Source organism: Aythya ferina (genome assembly GCF_964211825.1).
Source record: "Aythya ferina genome assembly, chromosome: 21".
NCBI lineage: Eukaryota > Metazoa > Chordata > Aves > Anseriformes > Anatidae > Aythya > Aythya ferina.
Window position 1 is genome coordinate 4,229,790 of NC_140319.1, and position 25,825 is coordinate 4,255,614.

At 39.4% G+C, this 25,825-nt stretch overlaps 1 protein-coding gene across 3 annotated transcripts in view; it reads right to left on the reverse strand.

Moving 5' to 3' along the window:
- Nucleotides 1-25,196, reverse strand: part of UBE4B (ubiquitination factor E4B) — a 39,091-nt gene extending 13,895 nt beyond the window's left edge. Inside the window, exons 1-16 of one of the 3 annotated variants that reach the window (XM_084494910.1) lie at nt 24,941-25,196; nt 18,978-19,164; nt 15,030-15,165; nt 14,382-14,469; nt 12,603-12,747; nt 11,527-11,755; nt 10,666-11,073; nt 9,696-9,809; nt 6,041-6,182; nt 5,430-5,530; nt 4,530-4,644; nt 3,071-3,154; nt 1,552-1,608; nt 1,070-1,186; nt 886-984; nt 309-422 (exon numbers count right to left, since the gene is read on the reverse strand). In XM_084494910.1, the coding sequence (XP_084351036.1) occupies nt 309-422; nt 886-984; nt 1,070-1,186; nt 1,552-1,608; nt 3,071-3,154; nt 4,530-4,644; nt 5,430-5,530; nt 6,041-6,182; nt 9,696-9,809; nt 10,666-11,073; nt 11,527-11,755; nt 12,603-12,747; nt 14,382-14,469; nt 15,030-15,165; nt 18,978-19,164; nt 24,941-24,964 (2,160 nt within the window). In that variant the 5' untranslated portion in view covers nt 24,965-25,196. The remainder of the gene's footprint in view (nt 1-308; nt 423-885; nt 985-1,069; nt 1,187-1,551; nt 1,609-3,070; nt 3,155-4,529; nt 4,645-5,429; nt 5,531-6,040; nt 6,183-9,695; nt 9,810-10,665; nt 11,074-11,526; nt 11,756-12,602; nt 12,748-14,381; nt 14,470-15,029; nt 15,166-18,977; nt 19,165-24,940) is intronic. The other 2 variants (XM_084494911.1, XM_084494912.1) reach the window with 2 other exon arrangements.
- Between the last annotated feature and the right edge of the window lie 629 nt (nt 25,197-25,825).

Here is a 25,825-nt window from a genome sequence, read left to right on the forward strand (position 1 = left end):
CCAGCTGGAAGAAAACCCTCAGACTGATGTATGTTTGTTTTGAGGGGTGAGGGGAGAGCTATAAAGCAGAATCCTTGTTAATGAAGTGACACATTAGTCCCAAGGGAGGAAATAACACAAGTTGATCAAGTACATAGAACAGAATTATTTCAGAAATGGGAAATGTACTGAAAGGGATTGATGACACAGCTTTTTGCCTGCTGTAGTACAAGATCACAGTTCTTTAGTTTTCCATTCAAGAACCACCACTGCACCAGGCATCTAGTGCTAGATCTATAAGTCACAGGAAAAGCTTTTCCTTTATTTACCTGCATTTGTGCCTTCTTCATGTTGGCATTGACAATGGCTGCCATGTAACTGAGAGCTGCTTCTCGAGTTTCACCATTCAGTAAAATACTATGTAAAATCTTGAAAAGTTCTTGCTGGAATTTCAAATAAACAGTGTCAGGTTGCACAGACTTTTCAACGTTGTATTCCCACTATCCATTGCTCCATATTTTTATGTTCTACAAATTCCGCTCACTACAACTATTGCTGTGATCCTATTTGTTAGGATTATATGGACACATTAATTACAACATTAGTTACAGAAAGGATGCATATGGAAGACAAGCACAACACAGATCTAATACAGAAGGTAATTTTTTTATTAATTTTTTTTTACTCATCCTAATTGTTCTAATACTTTCTGAATTGGCTTACAGCCTTAGAAAAAGGGTTGTAGTGCTCATCAACTTTTCTTAATTCCCTTCGACCATATCCTAGCAGATTTCTTGTTAACACCAACTAGACTTTTTTTCTTTTATATTATATTTTTCATCTATGTAAACTCTCCCCTCCAAAACCACAATATTTTTGCAGTTGTTTACACACAAGGATACTTACCCTTGCTAATTCCAGGTAATGTTGCAAGGATTGGCTAACAACCCGGGTGTTTTCAAGCGTGATGGCAGGCCCTGAGAAGTACTTTTCAACTACTTTGTTCTGAAAGTGGAATGAACATTGGCAAACATATTAAACATATTAAAAATAAAACATACTACTGTCAACATCCTTCTGTAACACTTACATCATCTTCAGCAAAGACAGAGAGACTGAAGAAGGCTCCAAGATAGGAAAGTCTTTGCAGTTCTCTTCCCGCACCTGTGCTTAACGATTTAGGCAGCCACAAGGGTAAAGAGACAACCTAGAAAATCAGATAAACAGCAAGTTGACCATAAAGTTGCCACGTCAACCATACTCCTTTATCTGCACTGTCACTATTCAGTGTTTCACCACACACCCTTGATTCTTCAAAATTCAGTCATACTGTCCGGTAAACGGGAATTCTCCTCAGCATTTCAGAAATCTAAGCAACTTCGTTCTAGTTCTTCTAAATTCTCAGGGAAAACGACTCCCTTTATGAGTTTAAAGTGAACTATTAGTTAGCATGAGATTTTACATTAGTCCCTCTTTATAGAGTTCTAAGGAAGGTTATAAATGTAGATTGTATCAGCCAACAAATAAGTTGCATGATTCATTTAACTTGAAAATCAGCCTGGATACACTTACCAAACTGCACATGGGGTGTGTTTTCCCAAACTTGATTTCACAAAGTTCACATAGTGCCTGTAAGGAAAATACAAGAAAAATTACTTGTGTGTGTAATTCTTAAGTAACCTTTCTGCAAATAACAAGATAAACATAGTAAACTGCTGAAAAAAGAGCCAAACCTTTTTCCCTTAATCAGTGGGAAAGAGGACCAAAAAAAAAAAAAAAAGCTAGAGCACACCCTGCTCCCATTTTAGTTCTTACATCTGTTCCAAAAAGTTTCCATCTGCCTCAAAAAAGCTAACATCTCACCAGATAATAAAATATTGCACTTATTTCAAAAATTAGCTGTGCAAATTATTTGCTTGTTCAGAAAATAACAATAGCTTTGCTGGGCGCCTGAACTGCCACATAAAAGTCATTAACAATAATAAATAGAGCAATTGTACTATACATACACCAAGGCCTTTGTCTTTTGAGTCAGAGTGGAAAAATGTCAGATGAACACAGTAGCCAGAAACAAAGAATCCTATCCCAGATCTCTAACTCACTTTCAACTGCAGCACAGAAAAAAGAAAGCAGTTATAACAGACAATTTTGAAAACACAAAAATACTGTAGGCTTTCACGTATCCTGCTTCTCCTGTATTATAGGTTCTCATACTTCAATTGCACTGCAGCTAGTAACTATATTCCTTCTTTTTCATGCTTGCTGTGCCCACTAAAGATGACCAAAATGGAGTATCATTTTCAAATAGCCCTTACGGTACCTGACAGCCAGATTTGCAACAGTTTGCAATTTAACATGTGGGGGAGTTGATTTGCAGCACACTCCCCTGTCCAACTAATTTCTGGAGTTACAAATTAAACTCGAGATATGAAGGACTGCCTTTATTGGCACGATGCACTGAAGATCTTAAGATCCGAAGGTGCTAGCTGACAACGCTCAATTTAGTCAAGAATTTAGCTCGCTCTTTTGTGACCATGCATGCTGTTCAAAAGATTTTTTTGTTTTGTCAATAAAAGCAGCAGGAGGGAAGCAGATCGAGGGACTAAAATACACACTTTAAAAAAAAGCTTTTCAGACAAGGAACATTACAACATTTTCCTACAGTACGCAGCCATCAACTCGTAATTTTGGTGTTAATGTAATAGATTTTCATTTACTACATACCCACGTGAGACCAACAAACACAGTTAAGAATATCAGTCCTTATTTCCCAGACTTAAATTTGGAAGAACTCAGCATCCACAGTATTTTACAAGTACGCGTGATGATGTCCATACATTTGTTTTATATAAAGCAATTCATACAAATATTTGAATAGCCCACTATACCAAGTCTGCTGTACCTTACATTTGAGATATCACTGGCTTTACAACATCTCATTATCACATTAAGCTTTCAGTATCAAATTTAATATTAACCCATTAACCAAAGGAGGCCCCAAAATGTTGAAGTACATTATCTTGTATACAATTTCCTTAAGTTTATTAATAATCATGATGAAAAAAATCTTCTAGAAATGTACAGTCCTTACCATAAGGGGGTATTTAAAATTGTCACTATCAAGGGAGCACTCTTTGGAAGCTAGAGCCAGGCCTTGTAAGATGGGGATAAAGATCTGTAAAAACAGAAATAGATTACTTTCCTCAAGAATAGGAAGCAATCAAATGACACAGCATGAAATGCCTGCTCATTCTTCATCAACTACTGAAAGTTACACTACAGAAAAATTAAGATCTTCTTTCCAGATTTCCATCAGTTATGTCAGGGAACATTTCAATGCCCGAATGCACAAGAGTATCGACGCTTAAAAAACACAACAGCTTTCAGCCAATTGTTTTTCTCAAAGCTCTGAAGTAAGATCCATAAATGGCATTTTTTGTTACATGCTGAGAAAGTTATCTGGTCTGAATCTTCTCTGTGATCTGATGTAGCATAAATGATATACTGACTTCATGCCTGGGCATAACAGCTTACCCATGCAAACTTCTTTCCAAGCACTTGTACGTATCTTTCCTGTTCACTTTCTAACTTGTTTCTACTTTAGAAACTGAACATCCCCAGAAACATCTAGATTTAAATATAAAGCTAGCAGATGTAAGCTGAATCTGAAAAACAGTCATGTTAGCATGCCGACAGAATCAGCTGTTATTCCATTAACTTCTCTGCACGTGGAAACCACAAGGGGAAGCACACACTTCATACAAGATCACTGGAAACACGGTGTGCTTGTGTACAAGTGTTTGTTAAACACACACGAGCACAAGGACTGTGGAGGTCTCCAACAACTTGATAGCCAACCTGATAACAATTTATTTGCCTATACAGTTGGGGAAATCATATAGCTTTAATTTTTACATGTCATGAATGTAAGTTGTTTTTGTGCTGGTAAACTTGAACTGAGGTAGGAGTAAAGGTAATAAGCAGTAATCACGGACTGTTATGAAAGAGGAAGTGACATCTCAGTGAACTACTCTGACACACAGGATAAGCTAATGTTTTTCAGTCATCTCCTCCATAAAATATAGACTTCATGAACTAGGATTTGCAAGGTGTTCTTAGGATCTTAATTGTAAGCCATTACAGTTACAAAGAACAGTAAAAATAGCAAAATAGCAATCTTCTTTAATACATATAATTATATTTTTTTCCTATCTTAGATACACATTAAGACATTTTGCATAGAAATACAGATGGATGAAAACAAAATCAATCCTGTAACGTAGATCAGTAATACAGACATATTCCGAGTAGAATACTTCAATATTTCATAAATGCGCACTGTTTAAAAGACACGTTTAATAATGAGAATCACCAAGTAAGTTGGTTTTCTTCACAAAATCATAAGAGTTACAAACCCTTTTTGTTTAACAGTTTGCTAGCCCTAGAAGTAATAGGTACAGAACTATGACATGCAGAATAAAGTTTTGCATTTCTTGGATATGAAAATCCTACAGTTATTTTTATTTTTATCTTTTTAACCTATGCCTTACCTGTTTGAACACCTCTTCATCCTGATAAGTTGTTCTCACCAATTCTTGGATGAAACCAAATGGGAGATTCCTACACAGCATATAGGGTACCAGCAAAGACTGCTGCTGCAATGACCTTTATTTATGTGAAAGAAATCCAAAACTATTGATTACTAGCAGGAAAAAACATCAGAGTCATCACATTTAAGGATGTGCCAGAAAGTAGATCATCCATATGTAGACACCTGCTCTTTTCAGAAGTAACCAACCTTGCCTTCTCTAGTGTACTTGTGTAAAGATTATTCTCAAGCAGATGCTGCTGCCAACATCACACTTCAGTTTAATGAGTCTGGAAGAAAATAACGGCTTCTGTGTAGTAATTGGCTCTGCCTTCTACTCCTCTCTAATGAAAAGACCTTTTGTTAAGCTCAGCTACTGAAAGAACAACTTTTTTTGTTGTTTTACCAGCATTAAGAAAAAATTTAACATTAGTCTTTGCTGAATTAATACAGTCATTACTTTTACCTGCTCCCTGGGTTTTTGCAAAAAATATCTTTTTTGTCTTACTACATACACAAAACTTATTCCAGTGTCAACACTGATTCACATAAAGACAAAACTAATCTCACAACACAATGGATAAAAGGTACAGCTTGAAAGATAATCAAGTATCTATTTCAGATCCCCCCATTTAAACTGTTCAAATCAACCTGAATTGTTTGATATAAACACAATTTAAAAGCACCTAAATTGCTCTCCATCAACATATTAATGGGAGTATTCAATGGCAGAAGAGTAAATTATTCTTCTGGCACATAAATATACCTTGTTCCAAAAACTTAGCTTTTTTTAACCTAATCTTCAGAAGAAAACAAATCCCCAAACAGCCTAGCTTTCATGATTAACATCAGCTGTATTTACCTTGGTTGTGTTAAGGATCCCTGTAGCACCAAAGCAGCATGTGAAATGCACTGTGATCGAATGTTGCTCAGTAACTGGCTAACTGTCGGCTGGCTACACATCTGACAAAAAAATAAGGTAATTTTAATACAAACTAAAAGTATCCAGATACAGAACAAGCAGACAATATGATAAACTTCTTCATTCATGTAGTATGAATGTAGTGCAAATTTTAATTTGCATATTACTTCAGCTAAAAACTTAGCTTATACCTAGAAAGCTGTGTTTTGTTTTGCTTTTTTCTCTAGAAGTAAAGCTTAAAGGAAAATACACAAACCTGGTTAGGAGCTGGTCTCATGAAAGTATGCTTTACATAGATTAAATGCCAATAAAATGCAGAAGTTCCAATGAAGAAAGACAGCTTCAAGCAGAGTGCTTATTTTAGAAATGTAAAACACATACAAGATTCATATATGATGATCTAACAAGGTAAAGGGACTTTATAAATTCTCCAAATCTGTTTCTACAAAGCCATCAAGAACAAACTACCCATTTCTACGAACTTTCCCCACTAAAAAGTAAGAGCACTGTCTGCAACAGCACTGACGTGATTTCAGTCTGTTCAAATATACCTTTGGTGCTTTTCTCTCCTCTATTCCAACTCGGTCAAAACACTCAATGAGGTAGTTCAGCATCTCTGTCTCCTTACAGCTTTCAATGGTGAAGTGGTCGTTGCAGGAATCAGAAACGCTTGAGCTGCCAGAGCCTCCCATACTTTAAAAATACACACACAAAGAGAAAATAAACAGAGCATAAGGTGCAGTTCTTCACTCTTGCACAATCTAATAATTAATGAGCTCTTGACTTCTTCTGTCAATTCTCTGAAGACTCCACTCCATCACACACATGACCTTCTCAACAATTAAGACCATTTCTGTGCCCTATACAAAGAACTTTCCATTTAACAGTTTGTCCAACACACAAAAAATCCCTCAGCTGTACTGGAATATGAGCGAAGAATTTGTTCTTATTAAATAAGGTATCTTAGAGATGGGAACAAGGTGCAAAAAATTAATGGGAATCGATAAATCATCATTATATGGCAACACTGAAAATGGAACAGCCTTTATGTTGTACTTGACATCAACGCTGTTTGAAGTCCTAGGACTTCACGACACTTCTATGCAATGATGCAACCCCTGCACAGTTTCTGCAGAAGTCTTCGTGTATATCACTCATGAAATTACAATTTCACCAACTCTGTTAACATTAGCCTGCCCATGGAAAATAAAAGTCTCCTGCTACAAAGAAGAGATCCCAGATTATAGATGAGGACTACAAACAATCATGCCATATACTCTAAGGAAGGACAAAAAAAAACAGGAGGGAACACATCCAAGCAATGTATCTTTTGACATTTCCACATTAAAGATTATTTAATTTCATCTCAGTTCATTTTAATTCCCTCATAGTAAAATAGGCCATTTCATTAAGTAGCACAGCTACCGGGGGAGAAAAAAGAAAACACTGATATTGTAAACATGAAAACTAAACCCACAAAGACAAAACTATGCTTGAGACAAGTGACAAATTAAATAGGAGAACAGAACCCTCGACTCACAGTCCCAGATTTGTTATCTCAACAGAATTATTCTCTATGTAACAGCTTAACAAAGCTAATTAAAAATGAAACCCTTATTTTACAGAAGGGAATTAAGAGAAGATATATTCACCTTATGTAGATAAAATACAAAGAAAATAAATAGCAATCATGTGGATGGTCTATTCCTATTCCTCACTGAAGATCAGTGTACAATCACAGTGTATTTAAAAGGACGATCAATTTAAAAGCCCCAAACCTTAAATTTAGAAATAAGAGCATTTTTCTTTAGATGCAACTTTACAAAAATATGGTTAGAACTACAGACTGCATCAAAACTGGGATTTCCTACAAAACATAATTTTTTTTCTTTTTTACAAAACTAATAGGTAAGGTTTGCAGTCCAACCAATGAATTGCATAAAGGTTATTACTTGTGAAGTATCTGGTAGCTGAGCATCTGAAGAAATGTAACTTCTAGGAGCAGAAGTCTCTTTTGCAGAGAGAATTTGTTTTCAGCTATTCAGCTGAAACTAATACACATAAAATGTAGCTCTAATAAAATAGTACTGGGTTACCATGAAACCATGCATCAGTTCTCTATTGTCTCTTATATGATTCTATGGTTCTAAGGAACAGCGTCATGGTTCTATGATTCTAAGAGAAACAGAACCTCTGACTTCTCACACTCAGCTTAAAAATTACCTCTTTAAGAAAATCTATTTATTTACAAAATTACTATTTCTGTAGTTAGTCATTCTGGTAATGATTTCACTGCAGCAGTAACTGAAATTATTCCAATGCAGAGCTCATACATCCCCTACAAACGTATTGAATGCCTTGGTATTTTCAGAATGCAGTTGCTGCATAATTGTATAGTCACTGTGTTCATAATTTAACTAACATCTACTGCTGTAGAATGCCAGGACATAATATAGAAACCAAGATTCCAGAAGCATAGCAACCTCAGGAATCCTTACCAAAGGCCATGCAACTCAATCCAATATTTACATTAAATTGCTAACAGCAAAAGTATTAAACAAAACAATGGTGAAAAACAATCCTAAATTCCATCTACATGCACACACACAAAGGCCTAAACCTCTGCTATTGAGTTCCCTCTGCTGAATTTAGACTGGTATGGAAGAGAAGAGAGGCAACTGGAAGGTCTTCTAATTAACTGACTTATCAGTAGTGTCCCAACATACCACAGGAACAGTCATGGACAGAAATGCTAGTGGGGGGGTGGAGAAAAGATTTATCTCATACCTAGTTTTAGGGCATTCCCTAATAGCCCAAGATATTTCCTAAAGTCTGCACCTAGACAGTTTTAAAAGGCTTGAGCAGTTAGCTTTCCCTGACTTGCTGTAACTGAAATACTTGAACAGGGATTGAAAGTCCTAAAAAATTCTTTTCATCACATTTGTTCAACAGAAACATTTGTAAGCTGTCACTGGCTCTGTGTATTAGAATAAGACAATGTGGCCAGCCATAAGGCACCTACAAAGTACTATAATTCATAATCAGGAACCTGAACGATCATAGAAAATAGTCAAAATACTAGCAAGACTATAGAGGTATCACTTCTCAGAGTCTTCCTAAAATATATGGTTTTGTATACAACATTTATTCCCTTTCTCCAATTTGGGTTGATACAAGACAAATGGGCATTGCTTTGGGAATTTTGGTGCAAATGATGAAGCTGATGAATGTCAAATTTTAATGGGAGAAGAAAGAATCACTTGCACCAACAGCTAGAGAAAGAACACAAATCACTTGGATATGACAAACAACCTTGTAGGAGGGCTGCTCATTTTTTCACATCAAAAATTCACCCCTCATACGAAAACACTTCTGTACGTGCCAAGACATTGCAATATTACTCTGCAATGGGATGTAAAACTAGAGATCCTACCCCACATTCACATTTCCAAAAGCTTTATTTTTTTTTCCTTGGCACATCCAGTGTTCTGTAGGTTGTGTTATTTTTGTACAACTACCTGGCTAGCCTCCAGACAGAACTAATAACAATCCTCATTTTGCAGAGTAAAAGGTTTTTGCTATATGACTCCTAAGCTTGTTTCACAGCAAAATATTCTGCTCTTTTCTTCCCTCCATTCTTGGCTGTTCCAGCTACATCAGCTTCTACTACCCAGCATCTCAAAAACAATCACAGTCCCCAGGGGGTCCAACTTTCAGGTGTATTTTCTTTATAGGCTAGAGAAGAGATTCTAAGGTGCCAAACAGCAATGAATCTGAAACAAAATGATAACGATTGCATCAACTGGCTATTTGCCACCATATCTTAATATTTGTCCTAATTTTCCAACTTTTTAATAGGAAAACATCAACAAGATGTACCACTGGTTTTAAAATTACAGCCATGGGTGAATAATATTCCTTCTCATAGTCAACGAGGAGTTCAACTCAAGCATCATTTCAGAAACCATGCTCATTAAACTTAAAAGGCAGCATGATTAACATTTCCTTTATCTTAGTCATCTCTTCAAAAAAATAGCTGACTAACTAGCATTCATTATCCATGTTTATACACCATCTTAAAAACCATCCCAGTCAGCTGCTCAGCTTTACTCATTTCCCAAGTTACTCTGAGAAACACTTGACGCTGCACATACTGTTAGTGCCTAGGCAACCAGACATGCAGGTTACATTCTCTTTCTCCAATACCTGGACCCAAACTGGACACAAGAAAAATCATCATCTTCATTTTCTTCATCACTACTGTCCTCAGACACATCAGAAACGGCAAGGAAGAGGAGGGAGAAAGGGTTGTCGTATATACTACCACAACAGAAATGAAAAAGGCCATCAGATATTTTTTTAAGCCAAAAATAGTACACAACTTTTCTATGCAAGTCTGCCAAAAACATCTTCCTAAACATGCAGGCAATGGATAACCCCATGTTAGTAAAAACCAAGACTATACTAACATGCTCCATGGCACTATTGCAAGTTATTCATGTATCCAAACACCACATAGTCACAAACCAAAAACTTAATTTTGAAGGCCTTGTAAAGAATATGACTGAAGTGGGAATATTTAGATATCACTGAACGGTATTACAATTGTAAGCCACTGAGCTATGAAGCAGTGGTTCCAAGACCTTGCCTTTCCATTTTTCCCCCCTGCAGCGAATGGGGATTCTAGGAGCAGCCAGAGAGAAAATGCAGTACTTGGCCCAGCCTACAGAAACAGGCTAATCTGTAATTTAAATGTAGGCACTAGAGAATCAAATCTAACACAGCCCAGCAAGTAACAGCTTTCATCAAATCGACTGAAGCCCTACTGAGAAAACTGCTTTCAAAGCAGGAGGTCTGCTTGGTTTACTATCCAGCAGTAACAACTGAACAGAAAGTTAAGTTTAGCTGGGATGGATGTAAAAGGCGGAGAAAATCAAAACAATATTGCTACCTTTAAAGTAATAACATCCACCTCAAATGCTCACAGAAGCAGCTTTAACATCTTGGCAAAGACAGCTTGTTAGCAAGTCAATGTATTAGTGCAAACCGAAATGCAGAAATCATCTCTGGGTGAGTAGGGTGAGCTCGGCACAAACATAAGTTCTTCCAAATTGCAAGATCATGCCACACCCTGCACTGCACACATGAAACGCACTCTTGTGTTCTTGTGAAATACCTAGAAGGAATCCTGTTCAGTAAAGACGAACGCCTGCGCGAGGTACTGGGTGAAGCAGTAAACAAAGGCGGACCCATTGTTGTGGGTCGCTGTCTGGATGCGGTGACTGGCATGGCTGGAGGGCTCGCAGCCATGACCGAAGGACTTGGTGAACTAGGTGGGATGGAAATATTCAAGGAACGCGGGACAGAAGCTGAAAAGCCTCCAGAATGGGTAACAGTGTACGGCCGGTACCTCGGAGAGGAAGGCTGCATCCAAGAAGGGCTTGTTGCTGTCAGGTGAGAGCTGACAGTAATGGAAGGCACAGAGGTGGTGGCAACTGAACTGGCTGGTGGGGTAAGAGATGAACCAGTCATTGGTACATAGCTTGTGAAATTGGTAGTAGGAGCTGGACTAGTCCCATAGAGACTAAACCAGTTACAGGGGAAGAAGAAAAAACAAAAAAGCAATGTTTTAGGATATGAAGAAAAAGGGTGAAAAAGATCAAATGAGCAGCAGATGCCCTTCCCCTTCTGTTGACTCTTCAGCTATAGCTCTGCAGCTCACACACATTAGTCCTTTTTATTAATGTTGAATAAAACTATGTCACAATCTACACATTAAGATCCACAGCCTTTGCTGATGTATGTTAGGAATACTTCTTGGATGGAATGACCTACATGGCTTTAATCTGTCAAATATGCTTCTAGCCACAGCAATGCAACAAAAAAGGGTGAGACTGCAGGGAGACATTCACATGAAAAAGAATGAAGAACTTTTAATATCTACTCTATTTATGGTTCTTGGGACATTTCTATGCCTCTCTAAGTCTACCAATCAATATTAAAGTGAAATCAATATTCAGTTATAATCAGAAGTCACCTGGATAATGAACTGGAACCAAAGGAGCCCACGTTACAGAACATAGGGCTGGTTCCTGGGTTGGAGCCCGTGTTTAAAATTAGGCTTCTGTCAGGAGACCGGGCAGTTGCAGCAATTGGCTGTGATGTAGCTGTCAGACTGGCAAATGGGTTTTCATCCCTTGACTGGGTGGACATCATCAGCACTTCCATCAAAATCTGTCCGATCAAGTCTTTAAAATCTGAAAACACTGTAAAGAATACAAGAAGAAATTTAGTACCCTTATCTACTGTCTTCAACAACACATTAGTCAGAGATTTCAACTAAAAAGGACAGTGATTTACATGTGTGAAAACAGTGCTGCTCTTGGCAAAAAGCAAATAATTAAATTTACATTTATAAATACGGTAACTACAGTTCTGTCTATATTAACTAGGTTCCGAAATTACAACCACACAAGAATTCAACTGTCATAGGAAGTACCAAAGATCATACATGACCAAATGGTGCTACTACTCATTAACAGAGTTGCCTTGTCCATCCCTCTCACATACTCCCACCCTGACGCTGCATGGGAAAAGGTATGTCATAAAACAAAGAAAAACAACGCAAAGTAACACAATCTACACATGCCTACATATAAAATCAAGTTTCATTCTGGTCATATCTTACAGCTGACAAAATATAAATTATATAAAATAATCAGAAATTGTTAGCTTATCAAATAAACTGCTAAATTTCTATAAATGTCAGCTATGATTCAAGATAACCTATTAAGTCAGTAAAAGTTTTCTGAAAAAAATCCAACAGCATGACAGTATCAGCACAGTAGTCTCACAACAGAAGAAATAACTAGCAAGATCATAGCAATTGACTACAACAAGAATTACGACCAAGCTGTCCCATGTTTCTTCTTGGGAATTCCATTTCCTGGTACATCTGCTGACTGCAGATGCACCTTCCTCCTACTCTTGAAATCAAACAAAGACTGCAAGTAGGTGGCTCACAGCAAAAATACAAAAAGCTAAAGATAAGGGGAGGAAACGTGCCACTCAACTGAAACCACCTCTAACAATAATAACAGCTTGGATTCCTACCTTCTTTTGGGTTCTGCTTAAACTGAGCAGAGAGGGAATTCAGGAATATAACATCTCTGTCTCGGTCCTTCCAAGAGACTCTGAAGATCTTACAGACCAGCTGTAAAGCTTGCTCCTCAGACACTTCAGACCCAGACAGAGGTTCCTTGGTTAGAGGGGGAGAAAAGAAGTTAACTTATTTGCATTAATTACAACTGTACTGGTCAAGTCACAATTTTATCAGATGCAGGTCTTCTTTAAATAGCTGCAGACTAACTCTCAATGGAAGATTTGGCATGTTTATCAAGGAATGCAGGTATCTGTCAGTTTAGAGAAAAAAGGAAACATGATGCAGAAAAGATGTAGCAGAAATACACTATACCAGCAGGAAGCAAATTCCCCAAACACATTAAAAAATGGTATAATAAGAATGCTGATAACTGGAACATTTTTTGCTCATAAGTGAGGACCACGCTGTCTATTCACTTACGCATTTGGAGACATCAAAAAGTTAAGAGGAATTGAGCCAAGTGTGCAAAACTTCACTTGACTCTCCGCTGACCCCCCACCCTTTCAAGACTGTCCTTGATTCCAAGCTATTTATTTCACAGTAGCACAATGCAAGCTGTCCAGCTGCCCTGTTTGCAGCTAGGAATTGACTGGAAAGGATTCTGCAGCAGGGTTATTGCTAGATGGCTTTAAGCCAGGCTTTTACCAACTGAGCTTATTACTGACAGTGCAGGAATAAACAAAGGCATCTAATGAGCGCTGCAAGAATTGTAGAAAATTCTCTCCACCACGCTGATGTCCCATTTCTTTGTGGTTTTATTTCACAAGGGCCTTAAAACCCAATGACAAAGAGGACTATCTCAAAACTGAATTAAAGCTTTGTACACGCTTTCTTCCTTTTTCTACTTTAAAAGGTTTTACCTCCTGTGTAATCCTTGATAGCTAAATATTCTTATTTACTTTCATATAATATCATTAAGAACAAAATCTTATTATATAGCATTATTTCAGCTTACATTTGAAGTGGCACTTAGTAGACTTTTAAAAGCTACACAAATAATCTGCAACATTCTTCAGAAGTATATTAAAAAGTGTTTCTTCTTCATACTGCGCGTTAAAAAATAGATCTGGACAATAATAGGTCACTGTTGCAGGATACATAACAAAGTATTTTTCCTCAGAGTTTTCAGAAATCATTCATAAACCTATTTCTGAGAAAATCCAGACATCTTAAGAGGTTTGGAGGTTGTTTTTTTCTTCAGACAAAATTTCAATGAGGAACAGTGAAGAAGTTTTTCACAGGTGACATCTGAAAGTTAGTTCCATCTTCTCAAAAGAAAGTGTTGAAAACAGGGAGATAGCTGAACTCACTGTAAACTAATGTTCTGCATCAGTCCCCCGTCCTAAACCCCTGGCTCCTGTTTCAATTCCACTATTTGGGATGCTTACCTACACAGACTTCTAGTAAGAAAGTTTCATTTTAAGAAAGAAGAGAACACCTGGGAAACATCAGGAATATTACAGATGGCAAAGCTGTAGCCACGTAAGGTTATGCCAGCGAGGGAAAACTTAGCAGTAGAAGAAAAGGCAGAATTTATCAAATCTGAGGTGAAGTCTTCATAAAATAAATAAGGTTTTACATATGGGAAGCATATGCTACATTGAAAAAAAAAACAACACTTAACTGCAAATTGCATGATTTGAACAGCCATGCCATGAAATCCTGAAGCTTGATGTTGCAATAATCTACACATGTAGTCTAGAAGAGAACAGCCAACATAATGGGCTAACCTTATCTGTCAGACTCCTCTTCTCTCTGCGATCATTCTCATCAACCTCCATGTTTTCGATTCCTGAATCCACATCTACCTGGGACATGCTGTAAGTGGAAATAAGAGGAAAAAGTCCATTAACTTGCAGAAAGTCACAGACAGTCCTCTGTATGATGCTGAGCAAAGGAACATCACCTTAAGCAGCCAAGAAAGAACCAATGTAACAGCAGTGGACATATGCACAAAGAGCAATTAAAAGTCACTAGTTGATAAATGCTTCTCATGTTACATTTACTTTGAATTCAAGAAACACAACACTAAATTTCTTCAGCAGGCAATACAAACCACATTGCTATCACATTCCATAATCTTTTCTTTTTTAAATAGAATAGTTGAATCATCCCCAACAGACATGCTCATCATTTGATGTCTGAGATGATGCTTTGTCTTTTATCATTTCAGGTAAGGAGTTACCATCTAAGACAGACTAGAAAAAAGATCACAATGGTCTAAACAATGTGTCATACTTAAGCATTTGAACCTATTGTATTAACATGGCTGGAAGTGAGAAACAGCAGAATTTTTTCCTGTGTAAATGGTTTTGATGATTAGCACAGTGCAACATTTTCTGGCTTATACAAACTGCTTTCTTTCTTATTATTTTTACCTTTTCTCACAGGAGACACTATCAATATCCATGCTCTGAGACCGAGAGAGAGATTGAGATTGTGTTTCAAGGCTGTTAGATGGAGAACTGCTGAGTGAACTCACTCCTTCGCTGCTCTGGCTTCGGTGGGCTACTCCTAAAGCAAAGACACCACCAAGATTACTACTGCAGAGATAAGAAGACACTACACAAACACTTTGATGGAAAGGGGGAAGGAATACTGTTCTTCAGTACAACTGTTAGGCATTCTTAGTAATGTATTAGGAAATAAACGTTAATAATAATCACATTTGACTAAAGATAATGACATTTTCTATTTCCCTTTGCAGCAGCAATATAGTAATGCTTACCTGCATTATAACACAGAACAAAATTCAATTTGCATCCATGAGTGCTCAGAGATTCACTCCCATAATAAAAAGTGCTGGAAAACTGTCTGGACTTAAAATCTGATATGGTCTAGCTAAGTGAATGATGTCAGGCTTGACGAATACTTAAACTTGACTCCAGCACAGTTAATGAATTAGCATGGACTTATAAGAGTGTTCAAAAAAAAAAAAACAAAAAAAAAAACGATAGCCTTTCACTCATGTGCATCCTTCTTTTTCCAGCCTCATCAGGTGAGAAGTGAACATCAAATCCACATCATCCTAAAACACAACATATATGGAACATGTAAAGGTGACCACTGAAGAGCAAGTCTGCTTTCAGTGGGATTTTGAAACGGGTTAATTTAAAAAAAAAATCCATGCAAATGTTAAAAATGAAGTTAAAAAATCCAGCTAGTTTAAAAGAACATCACTGACACAGTTTGCTGAAGAACAACTAGATATTCAGCATGGGAAGTAGGGAAAGTAGCTTCATTGTACCACTCTGAAACTCCTGTTCCACTTCCCTGTGCTTAAAAACAGTTTATATTTAACTCCTCCTTATTTAAGTTGGAAATTAGTCAGTATCCAGAAAACACTGCGATCTTCACATAAAAGTGGAAAAAAGCGTGAGGTCAAATTAATTTGCACTGGTATTCAGAAAAGAATTGAACAAGCAGATTACCCAAACAGCCACCTTCTGTAGCTGAAGACACCTAAGAGCACCTTGCTAGAATGCATAAATAACTTGCGTCCACCACAAAGTACTTGGACTTAAAATTTTACTCCAGTTTGTTCAAAGCTTCTTTGTTTTGCTTAGTATCTTTCAGGCTCTAACTGGATATTATCACTCCTTCAAGAAAGTTAGGTTTTGCTTAAGCACCTATTTACCAATGTTAAATGTCTATGAAAGATTTCACCCAAGAAGCAGGGAAACATCAAGGAAAGCTGTCCATTTAGAACTGGTGTTTATATTACTTCCAGTCCCGGGACTGCAGGGATGGCTATTACAGCTCTGACACTGCAAGCCCTTGCAGGAGGCACAGACCCAAACCCCAGCACAGTCTCTTCCCTAAACCCAAAGATACAGAAACACCAAATGCATCCTCTGAACTAAGTTGCTCATGTCAATCGGGTTATATCTCTATAAAGGCAACTTTCAATAGCAGAACTTCAATGATGCAGTTCCCCCGCAGGTAGCACCTAGCGGAAACAATATCCATGGCAGGGAAAGGCTGGCTTCAGGAGGGTATTCTAGCATGTCTCTGATTAGATAGCCCAGTGACAGCCTGGTTCTCTATCAGTACATTAGTTATAAAGAGGCAGTCTTCCTCGAGTCACACCAAGGCAAAATCTTTCCACCTCCTCCTCCTCCCCAGCTCGGTGGATAAGGGGACTAGAGCAAACATGGCTTATCGTGGTGAAGAGCGCACTGTCCTACATTCTTTTGGGGTCTTTCTGCCAGGTAAATGTATTTTACCCACTGCACTGCAGCAGTCAGTACCCGGCCTCTTTAAGCACAACAGCATGCAAGGACTTGTAAAAGTTACAAAGACCACACACCCAGTACGCGTGGCTGTCCATGAGGCACTATTTTTAGGCTCTCCAAAATATTTTTGAAGTGCACACAAAATAAATGATCACACTTTCCATGAAACAAATGCATGAATCTGATCTCATCGTGACATGCAACTCCTTACAGAAACAGATGCTTCCAAGGACATTATTCTGATGGGGCTGCTTTCTGCACATCCAAATGGTTTTAAATCCTCTGCAGTCATTTCAGTCTACTGCTGCAAAGGAACTCCTGCAAACCACGCAGCGTTAGCCAAGTCCTCGTTTATGCTGAACAAATACAGCAGATAATCAGTTGTCAAGATTTTTTCTTGATTTATTCCCAAATTTCACCATATCCCTTATCCTGATGAAAAAAAAAATCATGCCTTATTGAATTGCTGCTATGACAGGCACTCCAGGAAGCAAACACTAGACTGGCTAGATACCTTCTGTTGCTGGTGATCAAACAGTCTAGCCTGTGTATTTAGCAACTGTCCAGTGCAGATGGATGAACTCGTTAAACAAAAATCTCTAAGGTCTTAACTGTAAGACCACTTTAAACCACAACAAACCGGTCCGCCAATGTATGAACATTTCTACCCTCAGGTAAGCGTTTCCACACGTCCTGTTCTGTTGGCATTTGTGTTTATACAGTTGTGCAGTAAGATGGATCAGGACCTCATCTGTTTGAAAACTAGCCATTAATTTTTTTTGTGGGTTAGTTTCCACCTGGATCAAGTCCACAATCCACCTCACCACAGAGTTGCTACTGACAGCAGAGCGAGAGGCAGAGAGAAACACTCCTTTCAGCAAGGGCCGGACCTAAGAGGGATTAAAATAGTCATGTAACCACAGGATGAGTGAACGCAGCAAGTGAACTCTGCACTATTCGTAAAATAAATAAGTGAAATAAAAGACACCTTTGCTTCTGGGTTGCTGTATATAATCATGAGGACAATATGCAGTGTTAAATTCCAACTGCAATGTGCTTTGCTCAGGAAATGCTTTTGGTAACTTTTCTCTGGCCTGCCCTGGATAAAAGACAGCAAAATAAGCAGAAAGCAGTGCCTTCCAGATATCTCAGAGCAGCACTGTAAATAATTCATTTACAAGCTACCAGAAGACTAGAAATCTCAATTTATTGTTCTTGCCAAAGCAAAAAACATGACATTTCAGAAAGCAAATATATTAGGATTTCTGCATGCTTACTGAGGATCATCAGAAAATTATTTCTATCAAATTATTAGAAACCATATTGAAAACCTGCTTAAAACAATCTTGGTGTATTTGTTGTGAGATTGGTTTTGTGACCCTCTTAACACAAAACACGTCAAACAAGTTGGCAGATGAGAACACCTTACTGCAGAAACATGCCAATTTGTTTCTATTTCCAAGATATACAATTGTAAATCAAAATATTTTAGGTCATATTTAGTGGCATCACACATACGAATACGGTCTTGACCTCTCTACAGAGACTCTCCCAACTTTCCATGCTTTCTACGTTGTCTAACTTTAATAGATCAAAAACTATTCATATCTTCCAAAGTAAGTGTCATTTATATATATGACACTTGTACTCACTGCAGTAAAAACTGGAATTATCAGAACCTTTATTTTTCAAAAACATTGCAAAGTAACAACCAAGAAAGCAAATAATTTATTCTTATGTTGATAATGCAAAGTCACAGCCTACTATGTTTTATTATACCAAACGCTTGTAATTAAGGATCAGAAATTAACTTGGGACTCATTGTTAAACCATATGTAGCAGCCAAACATTAAGAACTGTGTTGCAAGACTAGAAAGCTCTTTTCATTGCTCCTTGGTAGACTGGCATTCTATCCTTCATATTCCTCAACTTCAAACTGTATTACAAACTTAGCAATCTTTGGTAAGATTTTAAATACCATCCTTAGTTTACTGATACCTGGAGAAGAATTGTATCTAACCATTTATTTTTTTGGAAAATGGACTCAGCACAGATGTAATAAAAACTGTTGTCACTCAGACATCAACCTACCTGATGCACCAATTGGAGAGGTAGCTGGGGTCATGCTGTGGACATTTAGGCCTAGACTATGGGATGGCCCCGGGGTTGGTGCAACTGCAGGTGGTCCTGGCGGGGTCTCTCTCTGCGGTGATGTAAGTGGTGTGGTCGGCTGGGAAGATGGCCCACCTGCCAACCGAGCAAGGCGCCTTCGACGGATCTGCACAAAGGAAATCAAACATAAATGCACAAATTCATTTGCATGGGCATACACAATCACCCCACTGTCTACCCCCTTTGCACCTCCCACATGGTATGGGTATTTATTCCTGGAACACTGCAAACAGAGCAGCTTTACCTGATAACCTGCCACCTGTAGCTGAGTCTTATTGCCATTCTTTGCTCTTTGTGACAATATTAAAGTACCTCTGATGTTTATTTTGAACATATGTATTTGCTGCCTTCGAGAACCATCTGCACTGAGAATTTGTCCTTCAAACAGTTGTGTAAGACAAGTTTAACATTTACTATTCGGCTATTTCAAAACCTCTAACACACGTCCTGCTTTATTTTGGCATTTGATTAAACAAACGACATTAATCTGATAAAAAGGATAATATGAACATGACCTTTGCCTTAATTTCACACCACGTAATACTAATAAAAACTTCTGCTTAAGAAGATCCAACAGAACATTATTAAAAAAAAAACATTGTCCAATACCATGTGAAACAGATCTGCAACACTGGAAAATCTACAAGGCAACTGCTGGATGGAAGCATCTCAAGTAGTAACTGAAGACAGTAAATTACATGCTCTAATCACCTGGAGAGGCTCAACTAAACAGAATTAAAAAAAATCAGGTTTTGCACATTACTAATAGGGTGTAGTAGCATCTGCCTTAAAAATCTAACTTCAGTATACTATTGTGAACCTATTTATTAAAATTAGTCTGTGACTGCATAACACTAATATGATGCATGAGAAACAAATGGGCAGAACAACTTACAGAACTTGTAACTTATGACCATGAAGCTTGGAGCATAAATGAAAAAAAATTATACAGGCTGCCTCAAAGGATCTAATACAAAAGCTTCAGCTACAGATAAATGAAAGCATCATATTTGAGGGTGCCCACACCCTGCAAAACTAAGCCATTCATTTTATTCCCTATTTGCGTTCCGATGCCCGAGCGCTGAATGCAATATATCGGTTTTCATCTCTGCTCATAATCCTGAAGAACTGCCAAACAAGTGAAAGAGCGAACAAAAGATTTGTGTCAAGTCAATGTCTATGCCACATCACTGTAGTCATTTAATGGTCTGTGAAATCTACCCCAAGAGGAAGAAGAACAGATCAAATTAAATCAGACTTCAAAAACTGTGGGAAAACAGTGTCTGGAACAACATCTCTACCATGAGTGCTGTCACCACATGAGTATGGAGGGCAGCTACAAAATAAATCCTTTTTTGTTGTTGCTCTTAATACATTTTAATCATAGTGTGTTTCTGTTTAACTCCTCCTCCTCGTTGAGCAAAACAGGAGAGCTTATTATTGCATAAACAGTTTAGTTTTGCCACAAGTAGAAACTGTACATACTAGTGTCTCTCAAAAAGAGATGTAAGAAGTTATCTCAATTTCTCTCCACAATTGTTATCTGGAAGAAAAAAAAATACCAAAAGAATTCTCACTCCTCAGAGGCATACCTGAGAACATGCCAGCCACACATCCCGATATCTATTTTCCCTATTGCTGAATCCAAATGAATTATTCATAGCTCACAAAGCTAAAATATAACAAGTTAAACAACCTGAATTGAAATCTAATTAGGGGGCTGATTTAAATTTTTTTAAAGCTGTTTCTTTATTATTCATCTAATTCATAACCATGTTTTTCTTTTTCAGATAGTGGAACAGCACGCAGGAATAGAGGGGGAAAAAAAGTAAGATGCACACAAACCCCCCATATATGCAGAAGTGGCTGAAGGAGAAAAATGAAGAAATTATGCAGAGATCAAGAAAAATAAATGTGATGTGAAACTCCTCCCCAAGTGTTGATATTCTTTCTTGCTAGCCATTTCCTTCCTAACACCAGATTTAGAACTGTATGAGGAACACACAAATATATTCAAAATGTTAATATTCATCAACTTATTTATCATTTATTCTCAAATACAGTCAAACCTTGATTACTCAAACAAGCTCATATCCCTCACAAGGTATAATTTGCACAAATCCTCTTCATCATCTCCCAGCTTCAAGCAAATAATTGAGGTCCTCTGTGCCACTCGACATTTCTTCATCTACAGAGCTGGAGTAGATCAACACCGAAGTTACGTCAATACCAGCTGCAATCAATGCTTTAGAAACAGGACACTGAGCTGGACCTTTTGCTGTTTGTTTGTCACTCTGAGTCCATCAAGCAAGCACCTATCCTTCTTACAGACCTACACTGCAGATTGTCAACTGCCCTGAAGAAACTCTGAAAAAGGGTAGAGATAACAGCGGAACCTGCCGAGACACCGAGATGCTTTTAGATAAGATACCGCAATTAAAGCAATACAAGATTTTCCCTACCCGTTTAAGGATGACAGACAAATTATACTTACCCTTCCTACTGCTGAACAAATTAACATAAAAATATAAATACATTCTGAATATTTTTACACTGAAGAAGAGACAGATTTCATGAAGGAGGTTACATCTAACGATGGTTAAAAAAACAGATTTGGTTCCTAGATACCCAGTTACCATATTCCTCTAGGTTTACATAATATTTTCAAGGAAATCTGAAATTTGATTTGAAGATTATAGACTTGAGTAAGAGAGGAAAAAATTGGGGTTTCAGATACGACTCTCGAACGGGAAAGCCGCAGGCTGAAAGAGAGGTCTGAGAAGACAGCGTAAAACCAGTGCACACCTTCTACCAAATTAAATCACTCAGGCCTGGAGACTGAACAGCATTGAGATGTGGGAATAAGAGAGAATTTCTGCTTGGGGCACAACACGGGGACTTGGACGACGTAGTGTGTTTGTGTGGTACTGGGCCTAAATGAGGCCCCGACCTCCTGCCTCCTCACAACACAAAGACCATACACTAGAATTGCGGGTTCAAAGTCAGTGGCCTGGTTTCATTTTGGGTTACGTGACTATCCACATCACCATGAAATAACACGTGGGTTTTTTGTCTTAAATATTTTGTTAGGGACATTTTGGGTACCTCGGTAATACCCAACCCTTGAGTTCAGCAATAACTACTTGCACTAGCGACCTGTGACAGGCTGTTACACATCGTTAAGTTACCTAATAATGACAAGTTATTTGGGACCAATTACTCCATGGGCATTCTTTGTTCCATAGTCTACCTTCCCTACAGAGCACAACTCCATAATATACGCTTTAAAGGGTTAATGAAGAAATGTAATTGGCTGAATGGAAACGGGACATTGTGTTTTTAATTAGTACTGGTTTTGCTGGACACATCTGGACTGTATCTCAGGATAGTAACGTTCAGAAACGCATTTTGGATCTTATTGAACTTGTAAACAACTCTTAGCTGGGCACACTACAACAAAGATGTTAAAATAGCACCCTGCTAAAGACAGTTAACCAATAATTCAATTACACAGCAAACCAGTAAAGACACAAGCAAGAGGACTAGTCCCTCAGGTTCACGTACCCTGTTTGTATAAAAGGTCCGGAGTCAGCAGCTGTTTCAGTAGCAACTGCTCAGTGAGATTTTAAGGAAAATTTTTATCCTTCCACAAGCATGGCAGAGCTCCAAATTTGTACAATAAGGGGTAATCTGAATGGATTACCTTTATTTTCTTGCACCCTTTACAGCATGTTAATAGATTTTAAGGAATGCTTCATTTTCTGGGGATGCTGATCATGGTCTATGCTCAGAAGGCACAATGCTAAACTACTCAAAAACCGTATGTAGATGGTTAAAGAGGCTAAGTTTACATCATTCTTTCCCACTTTATGCCATGCTTGGTTTCCTTTTGCTTTTTTATATGCAGTCCCTATTCTCACTGTGTTATTTATCACTGATGTTAAATTTCATACACAGAAAATGAATTTTCTCCCTATCTAAAGATTTTAGTATGGTCTGTAGTAAAAGACAACTTTACTGCTTTAATAAACACCAAAAAAAAAAAAATCAGTGAGAAAAAAAGTATATAACTTCTTGAAGTTATAATATACTCTTTAATACCAAAGCCATTAATCAGTTGAATCCCATCTCTCCTCTTTTAAAGTTAAAACCTGTTAATGTTATACTTAATCATGTTTCAATATAAGGAAATAATCAATTAAGTGTTTTTTCTCCTTCAGCTAATGCCAAATAAGAAGTTTTTTCAGATAGAACACGTATGTAAGATAAAAACATTTCTATTTTAGAAGGCTCTTTTTCTATGCAGTTCAATTCTGATGCAGGATCCACTGCATCAAGTAACAGTAAATGGTGATGTGGTATTAAAATTGACTTGGCTCTGCCTTTACAATGAGGGGCCCATTAACAATAAAAAGTGACAGCACAACTCTCTTAAAACGCTACAAGATTAAGCTTGTCTGAAGCAATCACCTAAAAGACCAATCAGTTCTGCTCCTAGCTGAGGTGCACTAGACGGACATGGGAAAACTCCAAGTCACTTGGGACAAACATTTTGCCAGAATAGGTGGATGAGTCCCTGCCGGAGAGCTCATTTTCTGCAACCTCAGTTCACAATGCAGCACTCCGAATGATGTCAGAGACTTGCAGAAGCAGTGACACAAACAAGCTTACACAGATCAAACAACTCCAAAATCATAAAACACCTCATAATCAAAACGCAGTTTATAGGAAGGATCACAAGTAAATAAAGCACTCATAAAATACAGCCATAAAATTAAAGATGCCTTTTCATGGCAGAAATGACAACACCAGCATCCTACCCCACTCTCCCCACCATTGGAATTGGGCTCCTTGTCTCAGTGCTTCCCTAGCCTGTAAGGACCTCAGCAAATAAACAGCACGAAGCATTTCCTCCCAGTTCCTGCTGCAACGTAGCAGGATTGCTAAATCACGAGGCACAACATAATCAAAACAACTTTTTGGAATACAAACCTGAGTGATGGCAGTGGTCACCTTGATCTACAACCCAGCCATAACATACAGTACAGCACAAAAATAACTTCTTTTGATCTTCCTTGAATACAACTATAGCAAGAAGCCTAGGCTGTAGCTGATCTGATAACCACACATTACATACAACACACTTTGATATGAACCCATATTTTAAGGAGGTGAGAGAAGAGTTGAAGATGCACACAAACTGGGCAGCATAGTGGGAAACTCCCTACATCCCGATCAACACCATGGCAGAATTCATTTGAGAGTCCACCAACATGTAAGCAAAGCGTAAGATCTTAGTTTATACTAATAAATACATAAATAAATAAATAAAAAGGGGGTGGGGGCACCCTTTTAAGGGAACAAACTGGAAATAGTTCCATGTCTGATGCTGAGCACAACACCTATGACTTTGAAGTGAAAGAATAAGAGGTTAAATTGAAAAAGAGCAAATCAGAAGGAAGCCTCAGAAGATTGGCAAGCCTGTTTCGAGGCAAAACTATATTCAATATAAGATCCCCCACACACCTTGCTTTTCAGCAAAGACCCCGAGAAAGCAACATTTTAGGTGCTGACTGCATAAAAGAGAGTGTTTTTTGCAATTATTTTTTGAAATCGCAGGCAGAAGACGCACACAACGCCTGTCGCTCAGCACAAAGACATCCTCCAGAGGCAGGCAGGCGGAAGGCGGGGGACGGGCAGCAGAGCAGCAGCCAGACCCCATCCACAAGCCTCGGGGAAGGGGGGTCGGGCATGGGGAGAAGGCAGGGGGCAAAGCTGGCAGCACCCTGCGGGCACGGATCCCACCGGGATCTCCCCCACAGGAGCCAGCGGGGCCGCCCTAGGGGGGCCGAAACCCACCCTCCCCGCTCTCCCAGCCTCACCTCGTCCGCGCTCAGCTCCTCCATCGCCTTCCTCTTAATGGTGACCGCACCGAGGGCGCTTTCCTCCGCCCCGCCGCGGGGCAGCTCCGGGGGAGCGCTCTGCCGCCGCCTCAGCCCCCCGGGCCGCCTCACAAGGGCATCGCCGGGGCCGCCTCGCCTCGCTCGCCCCAAACCCGCTGCTACCGCAGCCCCCGACCCCCTCTCCCGCTGCTCAGCTGCTGCTGTTGCTGCCGCTGCCGCTGCCGCCGCCGCCGGCCCAGGGGGAGCCGCAGCCGCCGCCCCCCACCCGCTCCCCTCAGCCCCGGCCCCCGCCCGCGCCGCCGCCGCCGCTGCCCCGCGCAGGGATTATTCATCAAAACAACAGGGCGGCGGCCGCCATCTTGCGGCGGGATCACGTGAGGCCGCCGAGGGCAGCGGGCATGCCGGGCCCCGCGCCGCGCCGGCCAATGGCAGGGCCGGGAGGAGGCGGCGGGGAGCGCGGGGAGAGCGCGAGGGGCGGGGCCAAGCGGCGGCGAGTCGTGGCGGGCAGGGAGGGAGGGAGGGGAGGGGCCCGGCGGCGCCATGGCAACGGGGGGGGTAATGGGGGGGGGGTGAGGGCGGTGCTGAGGGGCAGCGGCCGGGAGGGGTGGGCATGAGGGGAAATGGGGGAAATGTCCGGTTGTAGGGGCGCCTCCGCTCGCCCACAGGAGGGAGAAGCCTCAGAGGGATGTGTGGAGCCACCCGCTGTGGTGGCACGGACCTCCAGTTGTGGGTCCCCTCGTGCCCCTCATGCTCCTTGAAGACCCCTTCATGGGCTCTCCTGCCTCACGCCTTGAAGGGCTTAGTCCGCTTCTCCGTGAGCCATAATTAAGCTTTTAGTCTAATCATCACACTCGGTGTGATATG